Source organism: Gorilla gorilla, chromosome 2 (genome assembly GCF_029281585.2).
Source record: "Gorilla gorilla gorilla isolate KB3781 chromosome 2, NHGRI_mGorGor1-v2.1_pri, whole genome shotgun sequence".
Classification (NCBI taxonomy): Eukaryota; Metazoa; Chordata; class Mammalia; order Primates; family Hominidae; genus Gorilla; species Gorilla gorilla.
The window spans coordinates 18,905,799-18,929,953 of record NC_086017.1 but is presented as its reverse complement, the minus strand read 5'-3'; the positions used below and the strand labels follow the sequence as shown (position 1 = coordinate 18,929,953).

The 24,155-nt window shown below is 45.4% G+C and overlaps 1 protein-coding gene across 5 annotated transcripts in view; it reads left to right on the top strand.

Annotated features, from left to right (window-relative positions):
- The window catches only part of SRGAP3 (SLIT-ROBO Rho GTPase activating protein 3), a 382,885-nt gene that overhangs the window by 266,965 nt on the left and 91,765 nt on the right, over positions 1-24,155 (top strand). For all 5 annotated transcript variants that reach the window (XM_063703587.1, XM_019023743.3, XM_004033539.5 and 2 more), the window contains one exon: positions 15,700-15,762. In XM_063703587.1, the coding sequence (XP_063559657.1) occupies positions 15,700-15,762 (63 nt within the window). The remainder of the gene's footprint in view (positions 1-15,699; positions 15,763-24,155) is intronic.

Below are 24,155 nucleotides of genomic sequence, written 5' to 3'. Positions count from 1 at the left end.
GTATGCCACCACACCCTGCAATTTTTTTTTTTCCAGTTTTTGTACAGACAGGGTCTCACTTTGTTGCCCAGGCTGGTTTTGAACTCCTGGCCTCAAGCAATCCTCCCATCTCAGCCTCCCAAAGTGCTGGAATTATAGGCATGAGCCACTGTATCTCGCAAGGTTATACATTTTTTGGTATTTGTTGGAGGATTGGCCTTATCAGATATCAAGGCTTCCTCTGGAGTGATAGTCAGACATTACTAGAGCAGGGCTAGACAAACTGATCAATTGGACAGAAGAGAGCCCAGAAACAGAGCCCTCCATAAATGGAAACTTGGTAAACGACAGTGGTGCATTACAGATCAAAGGGAAAAGGATGACTACTTGGTAAATGGGGCTGATTCAACTGATTGTCCTTTTCTTATTATTTGTAAGAGCTAATTTTATACATACATATACATATACTTTCCTCATGTAGAAAAATATAAGGCCTTTACCTTAGTTTACAGAAATATATTCTGGAAAGCTTAAGGTGCTAAAGGTAAAAAGCAACACTTCAAGACTTTTGAAAGACAATGTAGATTACATTTAATATTTAAAACCTTGGTGTAGGAAAAGGCTGCTTAAAGAAAACATTAGAAAGCACAAACCATAAAAGAAAATATTGATTAATTTCATATATAAAAATAAAAAATCTTCCATACAACAATAAATAAATAGAAAATATGGCCAAGACAAGGAGAAGATATTTGGCATACACAGAATCAATAAAAGGTTAATACCCAGAATATAAAATCAGCTCTTACAAATTAATAAGAAAAGGAAAAACAACCCAGTAGAAACAGGTAAGTGATAAAAATTGATAAGCCACAGAAAGTGAAATTTAGGCCGGATATGGTCTGGGATTACAGGTGCGGCTCACACCTGTAATCTCAGCACTTCGGGAGGCTGAGGTGGGAGGATTGCTTGAGGCCAGGAGTTGAAGACAAGCCTGGGCAATATAGGGAGACCCCAACTCTACAGATAATAATTTTAAAAAAATTAGCCAGGTGTGGTGGTGTGTGCTTGTGGTCTCAGCTACTCAGGAGGCTGAGGTGGGAGGATCTCCTGAGCCCAGGAGGTTGAGGCTGCAGTGAGCTATGATTACACTACTGCACTCCAGCCTGGGCAACCGAGCAAGACCCTGCCTAAGAAAAAAAATTAAAAAGTGAAACTTCAATGGTCAGTGATATAAGAAAAGATGCTCATAATTACTGGTAATCAGGAAAAGGTAAAATAAAACAAAATGAGATACAATCTGACTCCCAGTTGGTAGGTAAAACAATCCTAAGTGCTGGCAAGAATGTGGAGCCTCAGGACCCTCATGCATTCCCAGGAAACATATAAGTAAGTCCAGCTCCTTGAGAGAACAATCAGGCAGTATCTAGTAACAGTGCTGGAAGGGGTATGGACCTTTTGACCCAACAATTTTACTTCTAAACATAACCCAAAGATATTCTAGCATATCTGCTCACACACAAAACTGTATGAGAATGTTTGCTGCAGTGGTGTTTCTAATAGAGAAACAGAGAAATAACCTAAATGTCCATCGTTAGGGAAATGGTTAAATAGGTTGTGGGTAGTTGCACCATGGAATCTTATACAATAGTGAAGAGGAGCTAGATCTACAAGTATCAATGTGAATAAAGCTTGAAAACTTAATGTTGGGTGAAAAAAGTAAGGTACAGTATGATATTTTTATAAAACTTGGAACACAGATGAATAGTTTATATGGTTCATATGGTTAGACACCTGGCTGAAATAAAGCTATGCAAATGTAGAATGTGTAAGAATACACAGCAGTGTCAGAATTATAATTGAGGAAAGAGGGAGGAAGGAAGGAGACCAAGAACATTTCTAGTGTATCTATAACATTTTGCTTCCTCAAAATAATTTTGAAGCAAAAATAACAAAATTTTGTTATCTAATTTGAGTGATGTGTTCATGGGTGTTTGTTATTGTTTGCTCTCCTTTTCTGCATGTTTTAGATGTCGGAAAATGGAAATTAAAGGTAAAAATAAGGGAAGTCAGGTTGGAGACAGGTCAAGGAAGCTTTTGGGTGTCAGAGTGAGAAGCTGGGATTTATTTTCTAGACATTAGAGATCCATTGAAGGTTCTTGAATGGGGGGTGAAATGAGCAGAGACAAGTTGAAGGATGATTAATTTGATATGGTATGTTTAATGGCTTTGAAAAGAGATTTTGGATGGATGGTGCATGTTATTATACATATACACTTGTATACATATTAGTGGTGAAAGATAATGGGGACTGGATCAGGGAGATTGATACAGGAATGGGAAGGAAGGAAGGAAAGGAAAGATGGATGAATGGATGAGTGGGTTGATGGATGGATGAATGAATGGATGGATGAGTGGGTTGATGGGTAGATGGATGGATGAAAGAAAGGATGAATGAGTGCATGGGTAGGTTGATGGATAGATGGATGGATGGATAAATGGATGGGTGGGTGAGTATATGAGTAGATGGGCAAATGGGTGGAGAGGTGGATAGATGGGTGAATACATAGGTAGAGACATTTTTGAAATGCCAGTGCAAACCTCATTTACATCCTGTCCACAAATAATTCAAGTGAAACAGAAGATCAGGTTATAAAATGACAAAGAGGTTAAAGTGATGTCTCAAGTCAGTGATTCAGCAGTAATAAGTGATCAATAATGTTTTGAAACCAACAAATAAGCCTAACAACATCCATAGTCATCCTGAAGATAATGTAGAGAGGGAGAAAGCCTCTCAAAACTGAGCAGCTTCAGGTTTTCATAGATACTGGCTTTTCAGGAAGACAGCCCTGTCACTTCCCATGACGTGCATGCAGGCTCTCATCTTACCCTCAACCATAGTTCCTGATCTGTGAGTGACTCTTAGAGAGAGAGAGAGAGAGAGAGAGAGAGAGAGAGAGAATATGTATATAAAACATCGACATCAGGGACACAATCAAGAAAGATTACTCCTGAGTATGTGAATATGTTCTGGGCCCACAGAGATTCAGCCCAACTTTCCACACCATCCCCAGCTACCTCGGCTTGGAAGCCAGGGTGGGACAGGATTGAGTAACAGATGACAGGAGATTCTGCAAAATGGCATGGGGCACTGTATGTTATCTGACATTTATGATGATCTAAAGCAGAGCCTTGTAAATATCAATATGCTTTCTATACTAAGGCAGAAGAGTTTTCATGTTTTAGAATTATTTTTAGATGTTTAGGGAAAGAAGACCTTAAAGGTGCTTAGAGTGCTACTTTCCCAGTGGAGGCAACTCGGTTGAGAATATCACATTCACTAGCTCTATGGCCTTGGGCAAATTACTCACCCTTCCTGAGCCTCTGTGTTCTAATCTTCAAAATAGGTTCAACAATAGTGCCTCGAATAAAGGGCTGATCTTAGGCTTACATGAGGTATTGTCTCATAAAGCAGTTAGCATTGTGCTTGGCACATGCTAAGAAATCAAGAAACAGTAACTATTATTGTTATTATCCACAATGGTATGTATCATAAGCACATAGTATTAGTAGTAATTGTACTAAGAATTATTATTAATAAGTATTACCATTATTAATAATATTTAGTATTATCAGTAGAGATCCAGAAACTCCTACCCTGACCGTGTCAGGTCACTTTTCATAACCATTCCGAGGTATCCTTGGACTTCCTCAGGCCTGTTATGTAAAGCAGTTCTGAAAGTGAAGCTTTCAGCATAAACAGGGTCCCAAAGTAAGGCTGGGAGTAATTGCAGGGAAAGGAAATGCTGGCCACGGTGCTAGACTCACTGCCTCTGTGCATGCCTGGGCTCCCGGGTGTGCATGAGTGAGGCTCACCACTGCCAAGAACGTCCAAGTGGTTCCAGGGCCTTCCTGCTTCTTTGCAGTCTGATAGACCAGCCCTGGCAACAGTAGGAAGACCTAAGGACTCGAATCTGCATTCTTGAAAAATGAGTAGATGACAACATTTGGAGTTCAGCAACAGGAGGCATAAATTAGTGTGGGAAGGGAAAGAGAACAGGGATGAGTTCAGGAGCAGGGAAAGGAAGAAAATGGGAGGCAGAGGGGAAGAATAACAAGGATCAGGATAGAGGGTGGGCAGGAACCCGGCTAAGGAGGATGTTTGAAAGCAGGGGTTGGCGCTGGGATGGAGAGCCGATAGCCCGGTTATTGGCAACCAAAGTCCTGGCTAGGAATGGGAGTGAGCCGTTAACTGTTGGAGCTGCTGTGTTCAGGGGTACGTGGACCTTCCAGCACAGGCTGGAGAAGCCTGATCCTCTGAGACATGCCTTTTAAGCCTTTGTTTTGGAAATAAAAACACAATCACTTTGGGAGATGGCCCGTGCTTACATACATCATGTATTTAAATAGGGAACATCTGTGGGTCTCAAGTTTTGTGATTTGATGAGAAAACAAACCAGAGTGTGGAGAAGCAGTGGGTAGGATCTGTTGGCATTTAGGACTGAAAGAGACAAAGGATTTTGTTGTTGTTGTTGTTGTTGAGTTGTATTTGTTTCCTGTTGTTGTTTTTGAATCCCAGAATTAGGAAAATCATGAAATGTCCCTAAGAGTAGCCCAACATGAGAACATCTACTCAAGCAAAGAGTGAGAAAAGAGAGACAGGGGGCTGGCTGACGCAGGGTTTGATGAGACAGAAGAGAGGCCCAGCATGGATAACTGAGAGTTAACAAAAGCCACCTGTCTTACTCCTGCATTATAATTTTCTAAAAGATTGTTTAGGATGGTCTCACTGGGAGAAATGAAAGGGCGTATGTGTGTGTGTGAGAGAGGTCTTGTTCTTAAAACTCAACATTTTAAGATGGTATTTTTTTTTAGACATAGAGAATGACATTAGCTCTGGAAATGACCCATCTTTGAGTTATTTTGAGGGAGATAGACACACGCCCTTTAAAAACAGAGTTTTTCAGGCCGGGCATGGTGGCTCATGCCTGTAATCCCAGCACTTTGGGAGGTTGAGGCGGGTGGATCACCTGAGGTCAGGAGTTCAAGACCAGCCTGGCCAACATGGTGAAAACCTGTCTCTACTAAAAATACAAAAATTAGCTAGGTGTGGTGGTGCATGCTGGTAATCCCAGCTACTCGGGAGGCTGAGGCAGGAGAATCCCTTGAACCCGAGAGATGGAGGTTGCAGTGAGCTGAGATTGCACCACTGCACTCCAGCCTGGGTGACAAAGCAAGACACCATCTCAAAAAAACAACAACAAAAGAAATAGAGCTTTTCAAATGTAACTCATAAAGTCTTAGGACCTATTGTGAGGTTTTTGAGAGTTTTCCCTAAAAAGCATGATGATCCCTGCATTGAAAACAAAATCAAATCATACAGAGCAAGATTTTCATGGCAAAGGAAATGATTTAATTCAGAGCTGTGTATGTCAAGAACTTCCTCAGCTGATTTCATCTTGACATGAATTAATGTTCACTTGATTTTTTTTTTTTTTTTTTGCAAAGAAATAAGGGTTAGAGGTGACCATCCTTTACTCCTCTCTAGTTTCCTACTGCTCTGCACAATGCTGAGCTCATCCACAGGCATTTACAGAGCTCCTTTTGTATGCAGGTCTTCGTAATCAGCATTGTGGGAAACTCTTTAAAGCCAGGGATCTGGTCTTTAGGGTGCATGTGCTCTAATTGTTGGGAAATTAGTCCTTTTGCAGGAACTCTTTGAAAGCTGATGCTTGGTGGAGCGTTTTCAGAAGGCCGTCTCATTCAGTGGTCATTTCGGTATCTACAGACTGACATAAGCCTGGATTACGTTAGTATTCTTTCAAATAAGCAAAAATGAAAATGTATGGGATCCTGTAAACTGATGAAGTCCAGAGGTGAATCTTGTTTAGGCACCGCTAGATCTAGGGACGGAAAGGCTCTGGCTGTCTGCCGTAGTGGGCCTGGTACTGCAGGCAGTGCAAGACTCCTGAAGACCCCTTTAGCAACCCCAGGGGAGAAATGATCTGAGAATGTGGTTATGAGAAACGTCCCAAAGAAGATTCTTCATTGGCTTAGCCTGGAACACGTGTTTGTCTCTGATCTGATCACTGAAGGCAAGGAGCTGGAGCCTGGTCAGACCCTGCCCCTGCCTGATGATCTTGTGTGGCCAGGCAAACAGGAGCCTGTTCCACCAACATCTCATCTTCTGTTAGTAGAAGGAGGAAGGGAGAAGCAAGACATGACCATCATGGCTGGTTTATTCCTAGCAGAGCAGGTGGGCTAAAGAGGATGAGATCTGCTTGTAAGTTGGGGCAAGGCCCAGAGATGCAGATTTCTGCACAGGTGATAAGAAAGTGCATTGGACAGGTAGGTGGTGTCTGGAGGGCAGGGCCTCCTTTGTGCTTTCCTTGTGATCTGGACTCATCTCCATTACAGCATTGTGATGACTTTTTTTCACTGTGTGTCTGCATCTTGAACTAGGTCCTAAGGAAGCAGATTATAGTAAGTTGCTATGAGTGCCAACTTTGGAGTCAGACCAATCAAAAAGCTGAATCTTGGCTCTGCCACTTTCTAGCTGTGCAACCTTGGGGAAGTTGCTCAGCCATTCTGAGCCTCCAGCCCCCCCCCCCCCACCCACCCCACTTATCTGTCAAGTGGGAATACTTATAGCAGTTCCTGTAAATATTTAAATTAGATAACACATGGGAGTGACTTTGGATAGTATTCAACAAATGGGGCCAGGCACCGTGGCTCATACCTGTAATCCCAGCACTTTGGGAGGCTTGAGAGCAGGGACCGTGTCTCATTCAGCTTTGTGTCGTTAGTGCCTAGTTTAGGCTGGTATATACTGGGTAGTCAATAAACACCCGTGTAAATGGAATCAAAGCTAGTGAAACATGGACCACAGAGGGATAAGAGGCCACCCCTTTCCTGAGAGACCCCACCAGTGTCTGGTCATAAACTAAAATACATCTGTGGGCTGTACGGAGGACATGGCTGGGTGGAGGGAAAAGCTGGGCACTGTGGTCACCTGGACCAGCAGTAGCACAAGCCTGTACCGAAGGGGCCACCGTACTTGAAACGGGGGCTCGGCATTGCTGGATCTTCTAGAATTACCAGAGACGCTGAAAATCAGGACTTGTGCAGGAAATTTCCTGAGTTTTCAACACTGGGAAAGCATCCAGATGTTCTGAAAGCACTGAATGGCCAAACAAAACATGTCTGCAGGCCAGAGAAGCTGCCACTTGGAAGCCTTGTTCTAAGGTACTATTTCTCAATTGGGCAGGAGAGGGGGAGTTTTATCCCCCAGGGAACATTTGGCAATGTCTGGAGGTAATTTTGGTTGTCACACTGGGGGTTGGGGGTAGGGAATGCTACTGGCATCTCACGGGTGGAGGCCAGGGATGCTCCTAAACATCCTATACACAGGACAGAGAATGCCTGGCCCTAAGGGAGCTGAACTGGCTTTAGCTACAGGCAAAGAGGCAAAGGAACCAGGCAGGGCTGGGGTTCCCTGCATTCATGATGGCTGGCTCTTGAGATTGGTCAGCCTCATTTTACTGGCTTATTTGAGCGTGAAAGACAGGGCTGTGCTCCGTCAATCTGGAGGAGCCATAGCTGCCATGGCTGAGCCCTCCTTGGCCCCATGTCACCGTTTTCCACTGTCCACACACTCCCTGTGCATGAAGGAAGCAGCCTGCCACCCTGACCCCTGCAGGCATGAAAGTAATGTGGAAAATGTGGGCAGTGAGAGCGAATACATTATCACTTAGGTTCCTAAGGGCTGGGTATGGTGTCGCTGGAGATCACAGGGTTTGGGTTTCCTGTTCTGGTGAAAAGTTTGGTTTGAGTTCCTCATTCAGTAGTTTCTGGAACCATAGTTGAGAATATTTCCCTTCCCAATCAACCCCAGCCAAAAATAGAAAGAATGCCTTTGAGTCCTGTGCAATTGAGTATTTGCTGAGCATTTACTCTGTGGCCAGTCCAGGGCTTGATGCTGGGGAGTTGGTGAGCAGAGAGGCCTGGGCAGGTTCCCTCTGGCGGCTTACAGTCCTGGGGAAGAGAAAACAAGAACCCGATCTCCAGCTCCTCCCATTCATCCCACCCTCCATTCACTGGTGTCTTCACCTTCCTGAAGCGTAGCCCTGGTCATCTTAAACTTCTGCTCAACAACCCTCAGTAGTTCCCAGTCCTGCTCTGAAGGAAGCCTGTACTCTAGCTGCCTCTGTGATCTGACCCAACCTCTGTCTCAGGCTTATCTCCTGCTCACCTGTTGCCGAGCTTCTCTCTTCATGAACCAGTCTTTTCACCATCCCCAGTCTCCGTGCCTCCTGCCTAGAAGGCTGTCTCCAGCCATTCATGCAAGCTAAGAAGGCCTTGGAAGTATCCCCTTAACCCTCTTCATCACTTCATCTCACATCACAGCATCCTTCACTCTTGTATGGCCCTTTCCGCCTCCTGCCTTAGAATTGTGTTCTTGACTCTACCCCAGCAAACTGGGAAATTCTTAAGGGAAAAGTTACTAAAAAATTTGATTTTATATTCCCTTCTCTGGGCAACTTCCTAGCCTTGTCCTTGGCATCTCGTGGGTGTTGATTCAGCCTGTACTGCTATTTCCCCGGGACTTCATCTGTGCCTCATATGGTGCTAGGTGCTGCCATATGTGTTATCTCTTCTCATGCTCATAGGGACTCCATGAGACCCATGACATCATCTCACTTTTACAGATAAGGAAACTAAGTCTTAGAGGAACTGTCACTTCATTCGTTCATAGATTCATTCAGCAAACACATATATACACACACACACACATAAATATATATACACACATATATACACATATACATATAATGTGTATTTTATATGTATATGTATGTTACATATGTATACATAATATACATATATGTATATTTACTCTTGTATGGCCCTTTCCGCCTCCTGCCTTAGACTTGTGTTCTTGACTCTACCCCAGCAAACTGGTAGATTCTTAAGGGAAGAGTTACTAAAAAATTCGATTTTATATTCCCTTCTCTGGGCAACTTCCTAGCCTTGTCCATAATATACATATGTGTATAGTATGTATACATATGTACTATACATATATGTATATGTATATGTGTAGATGTGTGTGTATATATATACATATATAATATACACATACATATAATATGTATTTCATATATGTATATGTGGGTGTATATGTGTGTATATTTATGTAGATATGTGTGTACATATATATATATACACACACACGTATACACACCCACATATATACACACACACGTATATATGGGGTTTTTTTTTTTTTTGAGACAGTCTCATTCTGTCACCCAGGCTGGAATGCAGTGGCACGATCTCAGCTCACTGCAACCCCTACCTACCAGGCTTAAATGATCTTCCCACCTCAGCCTCCCTTGGGACTACAGGTGTGTGCCACCACACTTGGCTAATTTTTTGTATGTTTGATAGAGACGGGGTTTCACCATGTTGCCCAGGCTGGTCTCGAATCCTGGGCTCAGGTCATCTGCCTGCCTCAGTCTCTCAAAGTGCTGGGATTACAGGTGCGAGCCACCATGCCCGGCCAAGCAAACATATTTAATGAGCATGTACTCTGTGGCAGATTCTGTTGCATTGCAGAAATGCAGGAATAGGGAAATAAGATATTGCAGATTGGGTCCCCCAGGAAGCAGACCCTGGGACATCTGAATTTAGCTTCTAGGAGAATGATGAAGGAGTGTTCTCTGGATCAGCCACTTGGGAAGGCAGGTGAGGCAGCAGGGTAAGGTCGAGCTGTGATGCAGGCTGCCTTACTAGAAGTCCTAGCCAGCCTGGTGGGGAGCTTTTTTAAAATTTTTATTTTCAGTTCACAGGTACATGTACAGGATGTACAGGTTTGTTACATAGGTAAACGTGTGTCATGGGAGTTTGTTATACCAATTATTTTATCATGTAGGTTTTTAGCCTAGTATCCATTAGTTATATTTCCTGATCCTCTCCCTCCTCCCACCATCCATCCTCTGATAGGCCCCAGTGTGTGTTTTTCCCTGTATGTGTCAATGTGTTTTCATTATTTAGCTCCCACTTATAAGTAAGAATATGTGGTATTTGGTTTTCTGTTACTGTGTTAGTTTGCTAAGGATAATGGCTTCCAGCTTCATTCATGTCTGTAAAGGACATGATTTCATTCTTTTTTATGGCTGCATAGTATTCCATGGTATATATGTACCATATTTTCTTTTTCTAATCTGTCATTGATCGGTATTTGGGTTGATTCCAAGTCTTTGCTATTGTGAATAGTGATGCAATGAACATACACATGCATGTGTCTTTATAATAGAACAATTTATATTCCTTTGGGTATATACCCAGTAATGGGATTGCTGGGTCAAATGGTATTTCTCACTTTAGATCTTTGAGGAATTGCCATACTGTCTTCCACAATGGTTGAACTAATTTACACTCCCACCAACAGTGTAGAAGCAGGGAGTTCTGAAGATGGAATGACTCCTCAGAGCTGTCTGAGTTGAGACAGGAAGAGGCTGACCTCTCTGCCCCACAATGATCAGTCTTTGGGTAAGGACCACACTGAGAAGGAGGTGTATACTTGGTGTCATTTTGTCCTCTGAGGCCATCCCTGTAGGGTGCTCTCAGCTGAGGGCTGTCTGCCTGAGCATTCATTGCCAGAGAGAAAGTCTCTTTGCCCTCATGGGGCTGACATTGAAGCAAGGGAAGCAAATGATAAATGAATGAACAAATAAACAAACAAGATCATTTACAAGTGCAGAGAAGACATAACAAGGTGCTCATTTTACAGTCAGGAAAGCTAAGATGCCAATAGGTTGAATGACTGAAAGCCCTGCCTCCAAACCAGGTCTCTGTGGCCCCCAAAGTCATCCCCTCTGCTGCCCAACAGGCCTGTGCTAGTCGTGTAGAGTTAGCTTGACTCAAAATTCAAGCTAAGGAACTGGGGCTTGATTCTGTAGACAATGAGGAGGCTTTGGAGGAATAGGATAAGTCCATTTCCAGGAAATTTCACTGGCACAGGCCTGCAGAATGGACTGTAAACTCAAAGACACAAGAGCTAAGGATTTTGGTAAGAGGTGCCTCTTAACAAAGTGAATCTGGGTCTACGGTGATGATATGCTTGCTACGGGAACTGGTAGTGGAAAATAGGACTGAATCCCTTAGGATGCTTTTGGCTGCAAGTAACAGAAAACCCCAGCTGAAAGTGACTTAATCAATAAAGCTACAGAAGTGGAAGTTCACTGGGAGGCAGGCTGTGGGTTTTCAGTCCAATCAATTGTCCAGAAGGTCATTAATCCTAAGTCTGCTTCCTCTTTTGGTTCTAAGATGCCTGCTGGTAGCAACTGGGCTACATGCATTTCTTTCTTTTTTCTTTTTTTGCCAGCACTCAGTAGAAAAGCTAAAACTTTCCATTTGACCACAGAAGTCTCTCTCTTCCATCCAGTTAAGTCACATACTCACCTCTGGACTAATAACACATACCAGAATCCACCATCTTGAGTTGGGATGACCTCCAGCTTCCCTTGAAGAACTCTCCTGGAGGAATGAATTCCTGGGAAAATTCATGGCTCTCTTAGGAAGTAGGAAGGGCAAGAATGGATATTGGGAGGTGGGGGAGGCCAGCTTGCCTGCTACTCAGAACAAATAATTGGACAGTTTGCAGGCAGGACCCAGTAACAGATTGGATTGAGAAAGAGAGATTAAGCAAAGTATCAAATAGAACTCCTAGGTATCCAGTTGACAAGCCCAGGAAGACACTATCGCATTGACCAAAATTGAAGGGATGGGGGAACAGTTCACCTTTGGATAATTTGAGTTTGGGGGGATGAGGGGACATCTAGACCATAGTGTTTTGCAGCAGCTAAGGATACAGGTCTTTGAGCTTGGGCTGAAGGTCTCCTGGGTAGGACAGAACCCAGGAGAGAGGCCTGGGAGATGATGACATGGCTTCTGGTCACCAAGAAGTGGGAACTGGAGTCAGGAGCGTGTGAGGGAGCCAGCTGCAGCAGGCACCAAGAAGGGAAGGCTGGAGGGAATTCTGAAGACAGGACTCTTCCCAGCAGAACTGCCTCTAGGATGGGATCCCTGCCCATATGCACAGTGACAGCACACAAGGATGTTCACTGCATCAATGTTTGAGATAATAAGATGCTGGAGGCAATGTAAATATCCATCCTTAAGGAGCTGGCTAAATTAATTATGATGTCTCTGGTATATGGAATCCCAAGCAGCTGTGCAAAAAAGGGGATATAAAAGTTACATGATGGAAAAATTTCTCAGAGGTATCGTTAAGTGAAAAGATGCAAAGGTGTGTATGATATGCTCCCATTTGTGTTAAGAGAGAACATATGATATGCAAATGTATGTTTGTTTATTCATAGATTATTTCTGGAAGGTATCAGAAGAAATTTTTTGTAGCAGTTGCCTCTGGGCAAGGAGGAGCCTTGGGAAACTTATTCTTTCCATTTTACCTGCTGGCTGTTAGCATTTCTTTAACCATGTGCCTTTATTACCTATGTAAAAAGATCATAAAAATAAACACATAAGAAATAGGGTCTTGGGTGTCAAAGGTGTTGGGGAGTTTGAGGACCAAGAGGAGGCCACTAGAGAGTGTCAGAGAATCTGGAGTCAGCAGTGATGGGGAAACATCAGGGGGAGGGGCCACAGGGGAAACTGAGGCACTGATTGTTCACTTGAGAGAATCATGGAGAATAGGAAATGGGGATAGCTAATTGGGTTCATAGAGCACCAGTACAGAAATCATAGGACACTGTTGAAGGTCCCCAGTGAGCTCTGCACAGAAGGTTCTCCACACCCTCTCGAAGCTGGAGGGAGGCGTAAACAGGTCTCTGGAATTGCCTCCGAGGTTTCTGCTGTCTGTTAAGGGGTCTGGCACAAGCAGAGACCACCTTCAGAGGGGTGATTCTTGGCAAGCCAGGCCCGGAAGCTGAGAGAAAGGGCTGTGGGGGGTGAGGAGAAGGAGCCTGAGAAGGCATCATTCTGATATTAAGCCTTCATGAGCTACCACTGGATTCAGAGGCTTCTCACCTCTGCAAGGGTGGGAGGAAGGCTGTTCTTTGCCCATTAGTATCTGGTCCAGCTATGAGGCTGAAGGAACTGGGAGGAAGAGCAGGAGGCTGCAGCTGCTCAGGGAGCCAAGATCACGGCTCCCATTTTCGATACAGAAACTCAACAGGATGGTCGTGGCAAGCAGGGAGAATGTCTTGGTCCTTTTAGGTGTCTATAACAAAATACCATAGACTGGGTGACTTATAAACAACAGAAATGTATTTCTCACAGTTCTAGAGGCTGGGAAGTCTAAGAGCAAGACACTGACAGATTTGATGTCTGGTGAGAGCTTGCTTCCTGGTTCATAGAGGGCAACCTCTTGCTGTGTCTTCACATGGTGGAAGGGGCAAGGTAGCTGTCTTGGGTCTCTTTAAGGGCATTGTATTAGTCTGTTCTTACATTGCTGTAAAGGAATACCTGAGGCTGGGTAATTTGTAAAAAAAAGAGGTTTAATTGGCTCACAGTTCTGCAGGCTGTACAGGAAACATAGCACAGGCATCTGCTCCTGGTGAGATCTCAGGAAGCTTCCAATCATGGTAGAAGGTGAGGGTGGAGCAGGCATTTCACATGGTAGGAGTGGGAGCAACAGAGAGAGAGTGAGAGGTGCAGGTGCCACACACTTCAGAATACACCAAGGGGATGGCACTGAGCCGTTCACCCCCATGATCCAAACATCTCCCAACCAGGCTCTGCCTCCAATGCTGAGAATTACATTTCAGCATGAGATTTGGCAGGAACAGAGGTTCAAACCATATCAGGCACTAATCCCATTCCTGAGGGCTCCACCCTTATGACCTAATCACCTCCCAAAGACGTCACCTCCTAGTACCATCACATTGGGGGTTAGGATTTCAAAATAGGAATTTTGAGGGAGACACAAACATTCAGATTATAGCAGAGAATATTTACCAAAATCATAATCACAATCATAAATAAAATAACAAAGAATTCTAGACTCTTCAAGCTGCATGGAACCTAGAGATAATTTTCTCATTGTTTTCTGAATTGTGTCCTTAAATATCATGAAAGCCACTTCATGGAAATAGGACTGTGGTCAGTGAAACTACAGACTATACCTCCTTCTTAGAAAGTCTCCATGCAAGGAAGGACATGAAAGGCACTGAGAAGTCCTGCATTAAGAAAACTTGTCTACCTTTGTTCAATTAGCTTTTTCTCAAATGCATGTAGTCTTAGAAGCCCCTGCTCCCCCTTTTTAGCATAGCATCTAGCAGTGATCTTCAGACCGTGCTTTGGAAAGTATTGTTTTAGTTTAAGCTTTTTATTTGATAGGTGAGGTAGCTAAGGCTCAAAGGGGGAAGTGATTCTCCAAGGCCACACAGCCAACAGTGGAAATGAGAAGCTAGATCTTTTGCCTTGTGCCCCAGAAGCCTTTCTGCCAACGTGTACTGCTCGTGTCCCTCATTGGAAGAGACATCTTGACAGTGTGGACCTGCGACTGTGTCAGGATCCAGGCAATGGTAAGACGAAATTAGGCAGACCAGGGGACCAGCACTGGGGAGGGCTGAGCTGAAATTTGTAGTCAAACTAAGGTTAGGGCATCTGTTGTAACCAGTCCTTGAAAGCTAGGAATGCTATGTCCAAGTGGGTGCCAGCTGCTGATTCTCAGTCAAGGAAGAGAAGCCTTCAGGAAACATCTTCTGGAGCAGTGGTCCCCAACCTTTTTTGCACCAGGGACCAGTTTTGTGGAAGACAATTTTTCCATGGACCAGGGTGGGGCGATGGTTTCGGGATGATTGAAGCACATTATATTTATTGTGTATTTCATTTCTGTATTATTGCATTATAATATATAATGAAATAATTTTGTAACTCACTGTAATGTAGAATCAGTTTGAGCCCTGAGCCCTGAGCTTGTTTTCCTGCAACTACATGGTTTCATCTGGGGGTGATGGGAGACAGTGACAGATCATCCTGCATTAGATTTTCATAAGGAGCGTGCAACCTAGATCCCCCACATGCGCAGTTCACACCAGGGTTCGAGGACCTCTGAGAATCTAATGCCACCACTGATCTGACAGGAGCTCAGATGGTAATGCCTGCTCACCCACCGCTCACCTGCTGCTGTGTGGCCTGGTTCTTAGTGGGCCATGGACTGATCTGTGGCCTGGAGGCTGGGGACTCATATTCTGGAGGACCTGAGATTTTTCCTGGAGAACTTGAGAATTATCATTTACTCTCAAGAGGAATTGGGATGCCAAATCATTGTTTCTCAAAGTGTGTTCTATGGAACCCCACTCTCTAGCCATTCATGAGGATTGTGCAAGGAGCTCAGACCCGGGTCATACCAGCTTAGTACACGTAGAATTAAAGAAAAATTCTGTGGGGCTTCCCCACATCTTTAATATGCTACTGTCACTGTGAGTCACTGTGGTAGGGAAATGATGTGTAGGGTTCTCCAACTCATATGACCAGGGAATCCCATCTGCAAGGAACCTCTCTCTGTGGGTTTGTTTCGTGGACATAGTTGAGGAATTTATGTTGTTGTAGATCGATGAAATTTATGCTGATTTCTGTACCCCTTCTGACCCCACCCGAAACATTCCTGACCTTTCGCTTTTGAAAAGAGATTGGTAAATGTAGCCAGCAAACTTCTCCCCCGCTGACATTTGTTCTTCCACATTCCAGAGCAAGGAGATTGGCCTGCAGATGCACGAGGAGCTCCTGAAGGTGACCAATGAGCTCTACACAGTAAGTTCTGCCCAGGCTCACTGCTGTTTTGGGATTGGGTCTCTGTCTTCATCACCAGAGCTGGAGGGAAGCAAAACAGAGGTCTGGAATGACGCCAGGCCTTTTTTGCTGTGTTTTATGCTGAGTGACAGTGGGTCATCATGTCAGGATGTAATGACTCACAGCCCCAGCTTCTGATTCTGTACATCTGGGGCAGGGCCTGGGCTTGTCTAGTTTGTCAAAATTCACGAGAGATTCAAACGACCTGCAGCTGTGGGACGTGTTACCTGCAAGAACAGAGGGCACAAAGTCAAGGCCGGGGGAGTGTGAGTGTGAAGGCTCCTGAAGGCAGGGATGTGAGTTTTCGAGTGAGGCAGCACAGGCTCCAGCAGAGGCCCCTCCTTACCGACTGTAGGACCATAGGCAGGTGGGCAGTTTGTCTGGGTCTCAGTCTCTGCATCTGCAAAATGGAGCATGGTTCCGAGGATCACGGGAGGTCATGGGGTGAGCCTGCATTGCCATCTCCAAGGCATAGTTTCATAACATCACAGTGTGGTCCACAGCTGACTTTGTTACCTGCTTGGAGTCAACATCTAACTGTGCTTGAGATGAGTTTTAGAATCCAAGAAGGTGAGCAAATGGGGACACAAACACATGAGGCGATGATGCAGGAACTTTCAGACTGTGCTTTGAGGAGCCTACGGCTTCCTCAAGAGGAATGTGGGGACCCCATGGAGAGATATGGGGAGTGGGGTGGGTAGACCCAGCAGGTAGAGCTCCAGGCCCCTCAATCCTACCCAATCAGAACAGAGAAGAATGGTTATGTTTTACATAGATAGGTGCCCTATATAGCATTTCATGAAAAGTGTGTTTGTGTGTTGGGGAGAATCTGCTGCTAAAATTGTATTTGAAAATCCCTGGTATGAGGGGAAAGAACAGCAGTCTGTGAGAAGCCCCTTCTGTTTGGTTTTATTATCTTTCTGTGTTTATATCCTGTGTGGCCAGCAGGTGGTAAATTCCTCAGAGGCACTGAGAGCCTTTGCGGGAGGGCCTGGACCTCAGGTCAGAAAGCCTGCCTCAGATCCCAACAAGCTACGGAACTCTAGGCAAGGCGTTTTTTTTCCTGGGCCTCAGTCTCCCAATCAGTAAAATGGGGCTGAGAGTTCTTAGATAAAAGTTGAAACTTTTAATTCTGTGATTCCAAATTAAGAAGCAAAACTTGAGTTGTGCGTAGTTTTTAGTTGAGTCATTCTTAGGGTAAAGGAAGAATTGCTGCTTGAGAATGCATATTGCTTTGCGTCAGCTGGTCACTGGGGGGCAGAACAGCCTGCTGGGTTAAGGCACAGATTTTGAAGACAGAGATCTGGGTTCAAATCCAGGTGTTAAGTAGATATACTAGTACATGCTTAGTGCACATCCTTGTGAGAATTCGAGGAGATCCTATATGCAATGGATGCTTAGAACATAGAGAAAAAAAGAGCATTCTGTACCAGAAGTTCTGAGTGTCACTGTTATCATCATCACTATCATTGGCTCCTCCTTGATGGGTGTGAGGTAGGCTGTTGTACATACTCACGGTGGGGGGAAGGGTGGTGATAAATAATGCAAGCCTGGTAAACCGAATGGGATTTTCGTGCTCAGAATTCTGCAGCGAGTTTGGCTAGACCAGGTGCTCCCCAGTCTAGGTCCTTTTTATGTTCCTCAGGCTCCACTTTGAATGGGTCACTTTCCTCCACAGTGTCAAAACAACTTAGCCCCAATGTCCTGGGACCCCCCATTCATTCCCACCTAGGTCTCTAGCTTTTGCTGTGACCTCCAGCGGGGCTCCTCTTCTTGGTGCCCTCTATTTACACCAAATACCTTCCCCCTCTGCTGCTTTTTCCCTGCAATCCCTGCTGTTTATACCTGCCTGTTAGTGTCATGCTCATTTTTCAAACTCAGACCAAACCCTGCCACCTTCAGAATGTTATTACCTCTCGGCTTCAAGTTCCTATGGCAGATGTACCAAAATCTCTTGTATCTTTATTGTCTATATCCCGTCTCCCAACATGTTGGAGTATAAACTCCCTGGGAGTCAGGTCTTGGCTGAGAAACACTGCATGAAAGGCCCAAAGGCTCCATTTGAACCCAGCTGTGTGGCCTTGGGCAAGTCCCTTCACTTGTCAGTTTCACCTGTGACAAACAGGGATGGTCACCTTTCTGTGGTTTGTAGACTGGACAAGGCCAGGTGATGGTCAGAGATCAGGAGGACAGTGGCATCTCTCTGTGTCCTTCAAGGTCCCAGTGCCCAGCACAGTGGCCTGAATCCAGCCGGTGCTCCATGCACACCTCCCTGTGCTGGCTGCAGGGCAGGATGGCTGGACAGAAATGCCGCTGGTATTGGAGACACAGGCCAGGCAGGGTGGCTGAGGCCCCAACAGGACAAGCCATGCCTTGCCATTTCCACAGCAGCCTGGTGAGGGTCACCAGAAGCTAGTGGAGGAAGAAGGGTCCTAGCTCTCTCCTTTGGAAGAGTGGGATCCTCATGGTGCCAGCACACCCCCTGTGAAGATCATTTGTTGACTGCACACTGAGTCTTTAGTAGTTACTCAGAAACTCAGTTAAATTCAAGCATTTGGGGCCACATGCTGTGGGCCCAGAGCTGCAGTAGGGCACAGTGGGGGATCATGAACATTCAGAGTCTGTCTCTGTCAGAGTCTTGTACATCCTTGGTGCTTCCAGGGTGCTCACTGAAGCAAAGGAGGGAGGAGGGAGGGATGAATACATGAAAGAAACCGGTCTTACTCCTAAGGAGTTTGGAATCTGGGCAGAGAGATAAGAGTAGCATGTGAACCACTGGGGCTTGTCGGGGGGTGGGGGACTGGGGGAGCGATAGCATTAGGAGATATACCTAATGTAAATGACGAGTTGATGGGTGCAGCAAACCAACATGGCACATGTATACCTACGTAACAAACCTGCACGTTGTGCATATGTACCCTAGAATTTAAAGTATGATAATAATAACATAAAAAGAGTAGTGTGTGAACTGTTGCTACAACACAAGTCAGAGCCTAGTATGTGCTGGACATGTGGGCTCACAGGGGAGGTACCTCTGGGCTTGGCTGTGTAACTCGCCTGTGAGCTCTGTGGGGCTGGACTTTGTTCCCCACAGTGTGCCCAGAGCCCCTGGCCAGCCATGCACACACATAGGAGGAGATGGGTATGTATTAGTTGAGGGAGATGCACATGTGTGAGAGATGGGTTGAGAGGAGGAGGGAGGGAGGGAGGGAGAACAAGAAGGAAAAAGATTCAGAAAAGTGGACTACTGTGTTCCAGGGTGAGCTTTGAGCTTGGTGCCTTTGGATGGGTAGGAATTAAAGAAGCAGAGGGAATGAGAGGAAGAGAGAGGGAGTTCTCAACAGGGAAGGCAACGCAGGATCACAGCAGTGCACACTGATCACAGACAGATCTGGATTTGAATTCCTGCTGCACCACTTACCAGCTTGGCCAAATCAATTAACCTCGTTGGCTCTCCTTCTCTTTGTTGCCAAACAGGGATGATCCTAACATCTGTAGCCACTTCATGAGTGCTTATGATGCATCTCACTCTGTATTAGGTATTTTATATAATATTATTTAATTAACACTCTTACATTTTTACAGATAAAGAAATGGAGGCACAGAGAAGTGACTTATTTAAAGCCTTTGTATCAGCTATCAGTTGCTGTGTAACAAACTACCTCGAAACTCTGTGACTTAGAACAACCACAATTTTCTGTGCTCGTGATTCTGTGGGTCAGCAATTTGGGCAGGGTTCAATTGGGGCCACTCCTGTGGCTGCAGTTTTCTGGTCAATTAAAAAAAGAAAAAGAGCCCAAAGTGAGCAAACCCCAATGTGCAAGCACTTTTCAAGCTTCTGCTTGTGTCATATTTGCTAATATCCCATCGGCCAAAGCAAGTTACACAGCCAAGCCCAGAGTCCTGGGTTAGAAAAGCAAGGCCCCCTCCCCTTGCAGAGTCACAATGCAAAGGGCCATGCCTGCAGCCATGCCAGTAATGATCACAATCCTCTTTGCAAACAGTTCACTCCAGCCACCCAGCTGCTGGCGGCACTGTGTGCCCCAAATTCATGCTTCATTGCTAGGGATTTCTTCTGAGCACTTTCTAGTTACCATGCCTGGTTATACAAGTCTACAGTCCCCCTCCTCCCTCAGCCCTAGGGTCATTACCACAGTCACTGAGGAACAAATAATGCAGAGAAAGGATTTTCCAGTAAACTCCACTTTTTTTCTTCTGAAAGTTCTGTAAGGGAGGTGGTGGTGGGCTGTTCAGGGGGTCCTACAGGGTATAATGATGGTGGAGATAAATGCTAAAGGCCACCCATCACTTGCTTTAGAGAAAAGGCTTGTCTCTATCTGGGGCTAGGAAGGATGCAGAGGGGACTGCAAGGCCAGGCATTTTGTTCATTCATTTATTCATTCACTCACTCAATAAGCCTAGTCCTTATCACCCAGTCCTTATCTGCTCAGCCCTTAGCACCTTGAGGCACCCTCCTCTTTAAAGCATGCTAGCATGGGTGTTTATGCATATGTGTGCGCACACACACACACACACACAGTTGCATACATGCACGTGCAGTTTGACATGCACCACACACTAGCACATATGCACATTCACGTGCTTGTATGTACATACACATATATGCAAGCATGCGCACACATATATCCCACTCCACTTCTTTTCCCTCGAACTCCCATCAGCCCAACACAATATAGTTCTTGTTCATGTATTGGCCTGGGAGAAAAAAAGGGCAGGGGTAAAGAATGTGGACCAGTATGGCAATCCTTCTAGAAGAGGCAAATCAAAACAAAACAACTCACAAACTATAAGCCCCACTGTGTTTTCACTGTTCGGCTAAAAATGTGTTCAGATTTTCAATATATTTCTGTATTATGAAATGCATGTGTGTCAGTAACTAGTGAACGTCCAGTGTCCCCCCACCTGTCTCTTCCTCTGTGTTCAGCAGCTCTGCTCCAAACTGTGGGCCGGCCTTCCAAGCCCAGGGCTGCAGGAGAGGCCCAGTGACTTTGTTCTTTGGCATGTGGGGAGAGCCTGAGGAGTGTCCATTCATACCCAGTAGCAGCTGGTCACAGGTAGACCCTAACTGGAGCCATGAATCACTCTACCTTTCACTTGTTCAAGCCTTGATTGATTGTGTATGGGCTCAGGGATGTGACATCAACTCTGGGCCAACAGGCAAATCTTGGCAAAGGTGTCTCCCTCCTCATGACTTCCCTCAGAGATGGGGATGGTGGAGAGAGCTGAGACTGGGAGCCCAGGAGCCTGAGTTCTGGTCCCAGCTTCACCCTGGGCTCACTGCGTGTCTTTCTAGGATGACATTCAGGTACAGCCCCACAGCTTCATCCTATCTTTGGGCCCTCTGTCGTTTACTGAATATTTTTCTTTAAGTTGACCTCCCCTCCCTTTTTAAGTTCCCCCAGTGTTAGTTAATTAGTGGAAAGCAGCCCTGCGTGCTGGAAGAGCACAGGTTTTAGAGTCAGCTGGGCCTAACTTGAAGGCCCTGCCACACAAACTCCCTGAGCCCAGTCCCTCCCTGGAACATGGGGCTGCTGCCAGTTCATTTGTCTGGATTATTCTGGGGAGAGTGATTGTCATAGAGTATAGCCCAGTGCCTGGCAAACCTGAGTCCTGAGTCATTGTGTCTTTTATGAAAGAATGAGGCATAAATATTTTTCCTACATAGTTTGGAATCTTTCTTCTCCATTCCCCATCTCCACTGGGCCAGCCAGAGCCCCAAGAATGTTTTGCTGGAAAACGTGCAGCCACCTCCTCCTTCGTTTCCCATTCTCCAGGCCTGCTCTCTGTGATGCTGGCTCCATACTTGAGCTGGATTACTTTCCTTTAAAAAAAAATTGTTTAATATTTAAATTTAGAAATAGAAGATACATACACTTGGTTAAAAAAATAAGACAGTAATTAAACAATAAAAGAAGGTACCCAGGAAGAAGCATGTCTCCTGACTCTTTCTCCAACCCCGTATAACCTCAGTTACTAGGTTATTAGTGTCCAGTTAGACATGTCTCCTTCCAGAGACCTTTTATCCATCAATCAGCACACACGTTTGGGCATATCCCACACATTCCTGTTTTATGCAAGTGGTGACAACTGTACTTACTATTCTGCACCTTGCTTTGCGTTCGTAGGTATATTTTGGAGATTGTTTCATCTCAAGAATAACTAGAGCCTCCAATCATGTACAGTGCTTGTTGAAGGCCAGGGGCCGGTCTAAATGCTTTACATGTACGATCCATTTCATCCTCATCATAACCCTTTGAGGTAGGTGGCATTATGACCACGCCCATCTTAGGGATGAGAAATCTGGGCACAGAGAGCCCAGGTGGCCAGCTCAGGGTTGCCCAGAGGGGAAACAGCAGAACCTGCTCCAGACCCCGGGTGCTTAAGCACTCGCCTACACTAGTGATGTAAATACATTAAACTATTTATGTGACTATATAGAAACTACTTATCTGGGCTGGGCTTGGCTCACGCCTGTAATCCCAGCACTTTGGGAGGCCAAGTCAGGCAGATCGCTTGAGCCTAGGAGTTCAAGACCAGCCCGGGCAACGTGGCAAAACCCTCTCTCTACAAAAAATACAAAAAATTAGCAAGGCATGTTAGCGGGTACCTATAGTCCCAGCTACCCGGGAGGTTGAGGTGGGAGGATTACCTGAGCTTGGGAAGTGAAGACTGCAGTGAGCTGTGATTGCACCACTGCACTCCAGCCTGGGGGACAGAGTAAGACCCCATCTTAAAAAGAATTAAAATTTAAAGTTAAAAAATAAACTACGAACCTGCATTTATTGTGGAAGGAAATGATACTTCACATTAGCAGATGAAACACAGTTGGGTATAAATAGAAGCGTTCTGTTAGTTAAGTGAAAATCAAGCAGTGTTGTATATTCAAGCTTGTGCCTGCCAGAGCAGCAGGCGAGAAGCTTTGAAGATGTGTGGGCACGGCTGTGTTTTCCTCCTGATGTAATCAAAGGATCCTCAGAGAGCTGAAAGGGGTGAATAACAGTACACTAAACAATGCAAGAAGATACACAGAGAGAAGCATATCTCCTGACTCTTCCTCCATCCCCATGTCACCTCGGTTGCTGTGTTACTAGTGTCCAGTTTGGCAGTGTTTCCTTCCCATGACACCGAAAGTCACCTTGCTAACACAAGTGGAAACACTGACCCAGTGCCAGATAGTGGGGCTCTGACACTCGGTTTCCCCCGTCTGTGGAATGAAGGTGTGGAGTTTGAGGAATACTGAGGCTCCTGCCAGGCATTGATCTTCATGCCACTGTGCCCTGGAAGGGAGACCAGGGTCCTGGCTCAGACTTAGGGCAGGGCAGCTCTGCGGGGCTGTCACAGCCTGCCAGCCAGGGTGTGTGCACAGTGTCATCCAGGGATGGAACTGGTCCTAAGCAGAATGGAAGAGGTTTCCCTCTAGGTAACCTTCCCTTCTCTTTCTGCTGTCCTGCCCAGACACCCATTCACTAAGAATACATGTATTGATCATCAGCATATCCAGACCACGAGATGTGGCTGCACACTATGACAGGCGCCTTAGTGGGGATACGACAGTGTGAGGGAACATGGAAGAGGGGGTGATGAAATCTACTGAGCATCAGGAAGGTGCCAGAGAAGAGATGGTATCTGATCGACAGTGGACAGTTCCTGGGTACAGAGAGGGGCAGAAGGAGCAGCACTTAGAGCGGTGGGAAGCAGCACCCGGGATGCTGGAGGGAGCCTCCGCCCAGTCAGCACTGCTCCTGAGTCACTGCACTGAGCCTGGCCGGTTGGGATCAGGACTGATATGGGTAGTTGGGGAGGCTGAAAGGGAAGAAGTCTGCCTTTTGCAATTCGTTTAGTGGCAAGGGACTGGAATCCGGTGCAAACTGGCTTAGATAAAAATGACACTCTGTTGAATCACATGAACATGTAGCTCAGGTCTAACTGGATCCAGGGGCTCACACACTGATTTGTCTGTCTCACCAGTACGGCATGTACTCTGTGAGGCCAGAGACCACATCTGTCTTCTATACTGTATTTTGACTGTAGTGCATTTGGTATAGTACCTGACACATAAATAAATATTTGATAATTGAAGGTGTAGCTGTTTTCCCCACCAATATACTCACTAGATCAGAGGCAGTAGAACTATGCCTCCCCCATTTTACCCTTTTCCCTCCTTCCTTCTCTTCCTACCTTCCTTCCCCACTCTTTCCAATCCATCCATCCATCCATCCATCCATCCATCCATCCATCCATCCATCCATTTATCCACCTTTGGGAATCAGTCTCTCTCCCACTTCTGGTTTGTTTTCCTCTGCGTGGACTTCATGATCTGGCAGGCTTCTCCC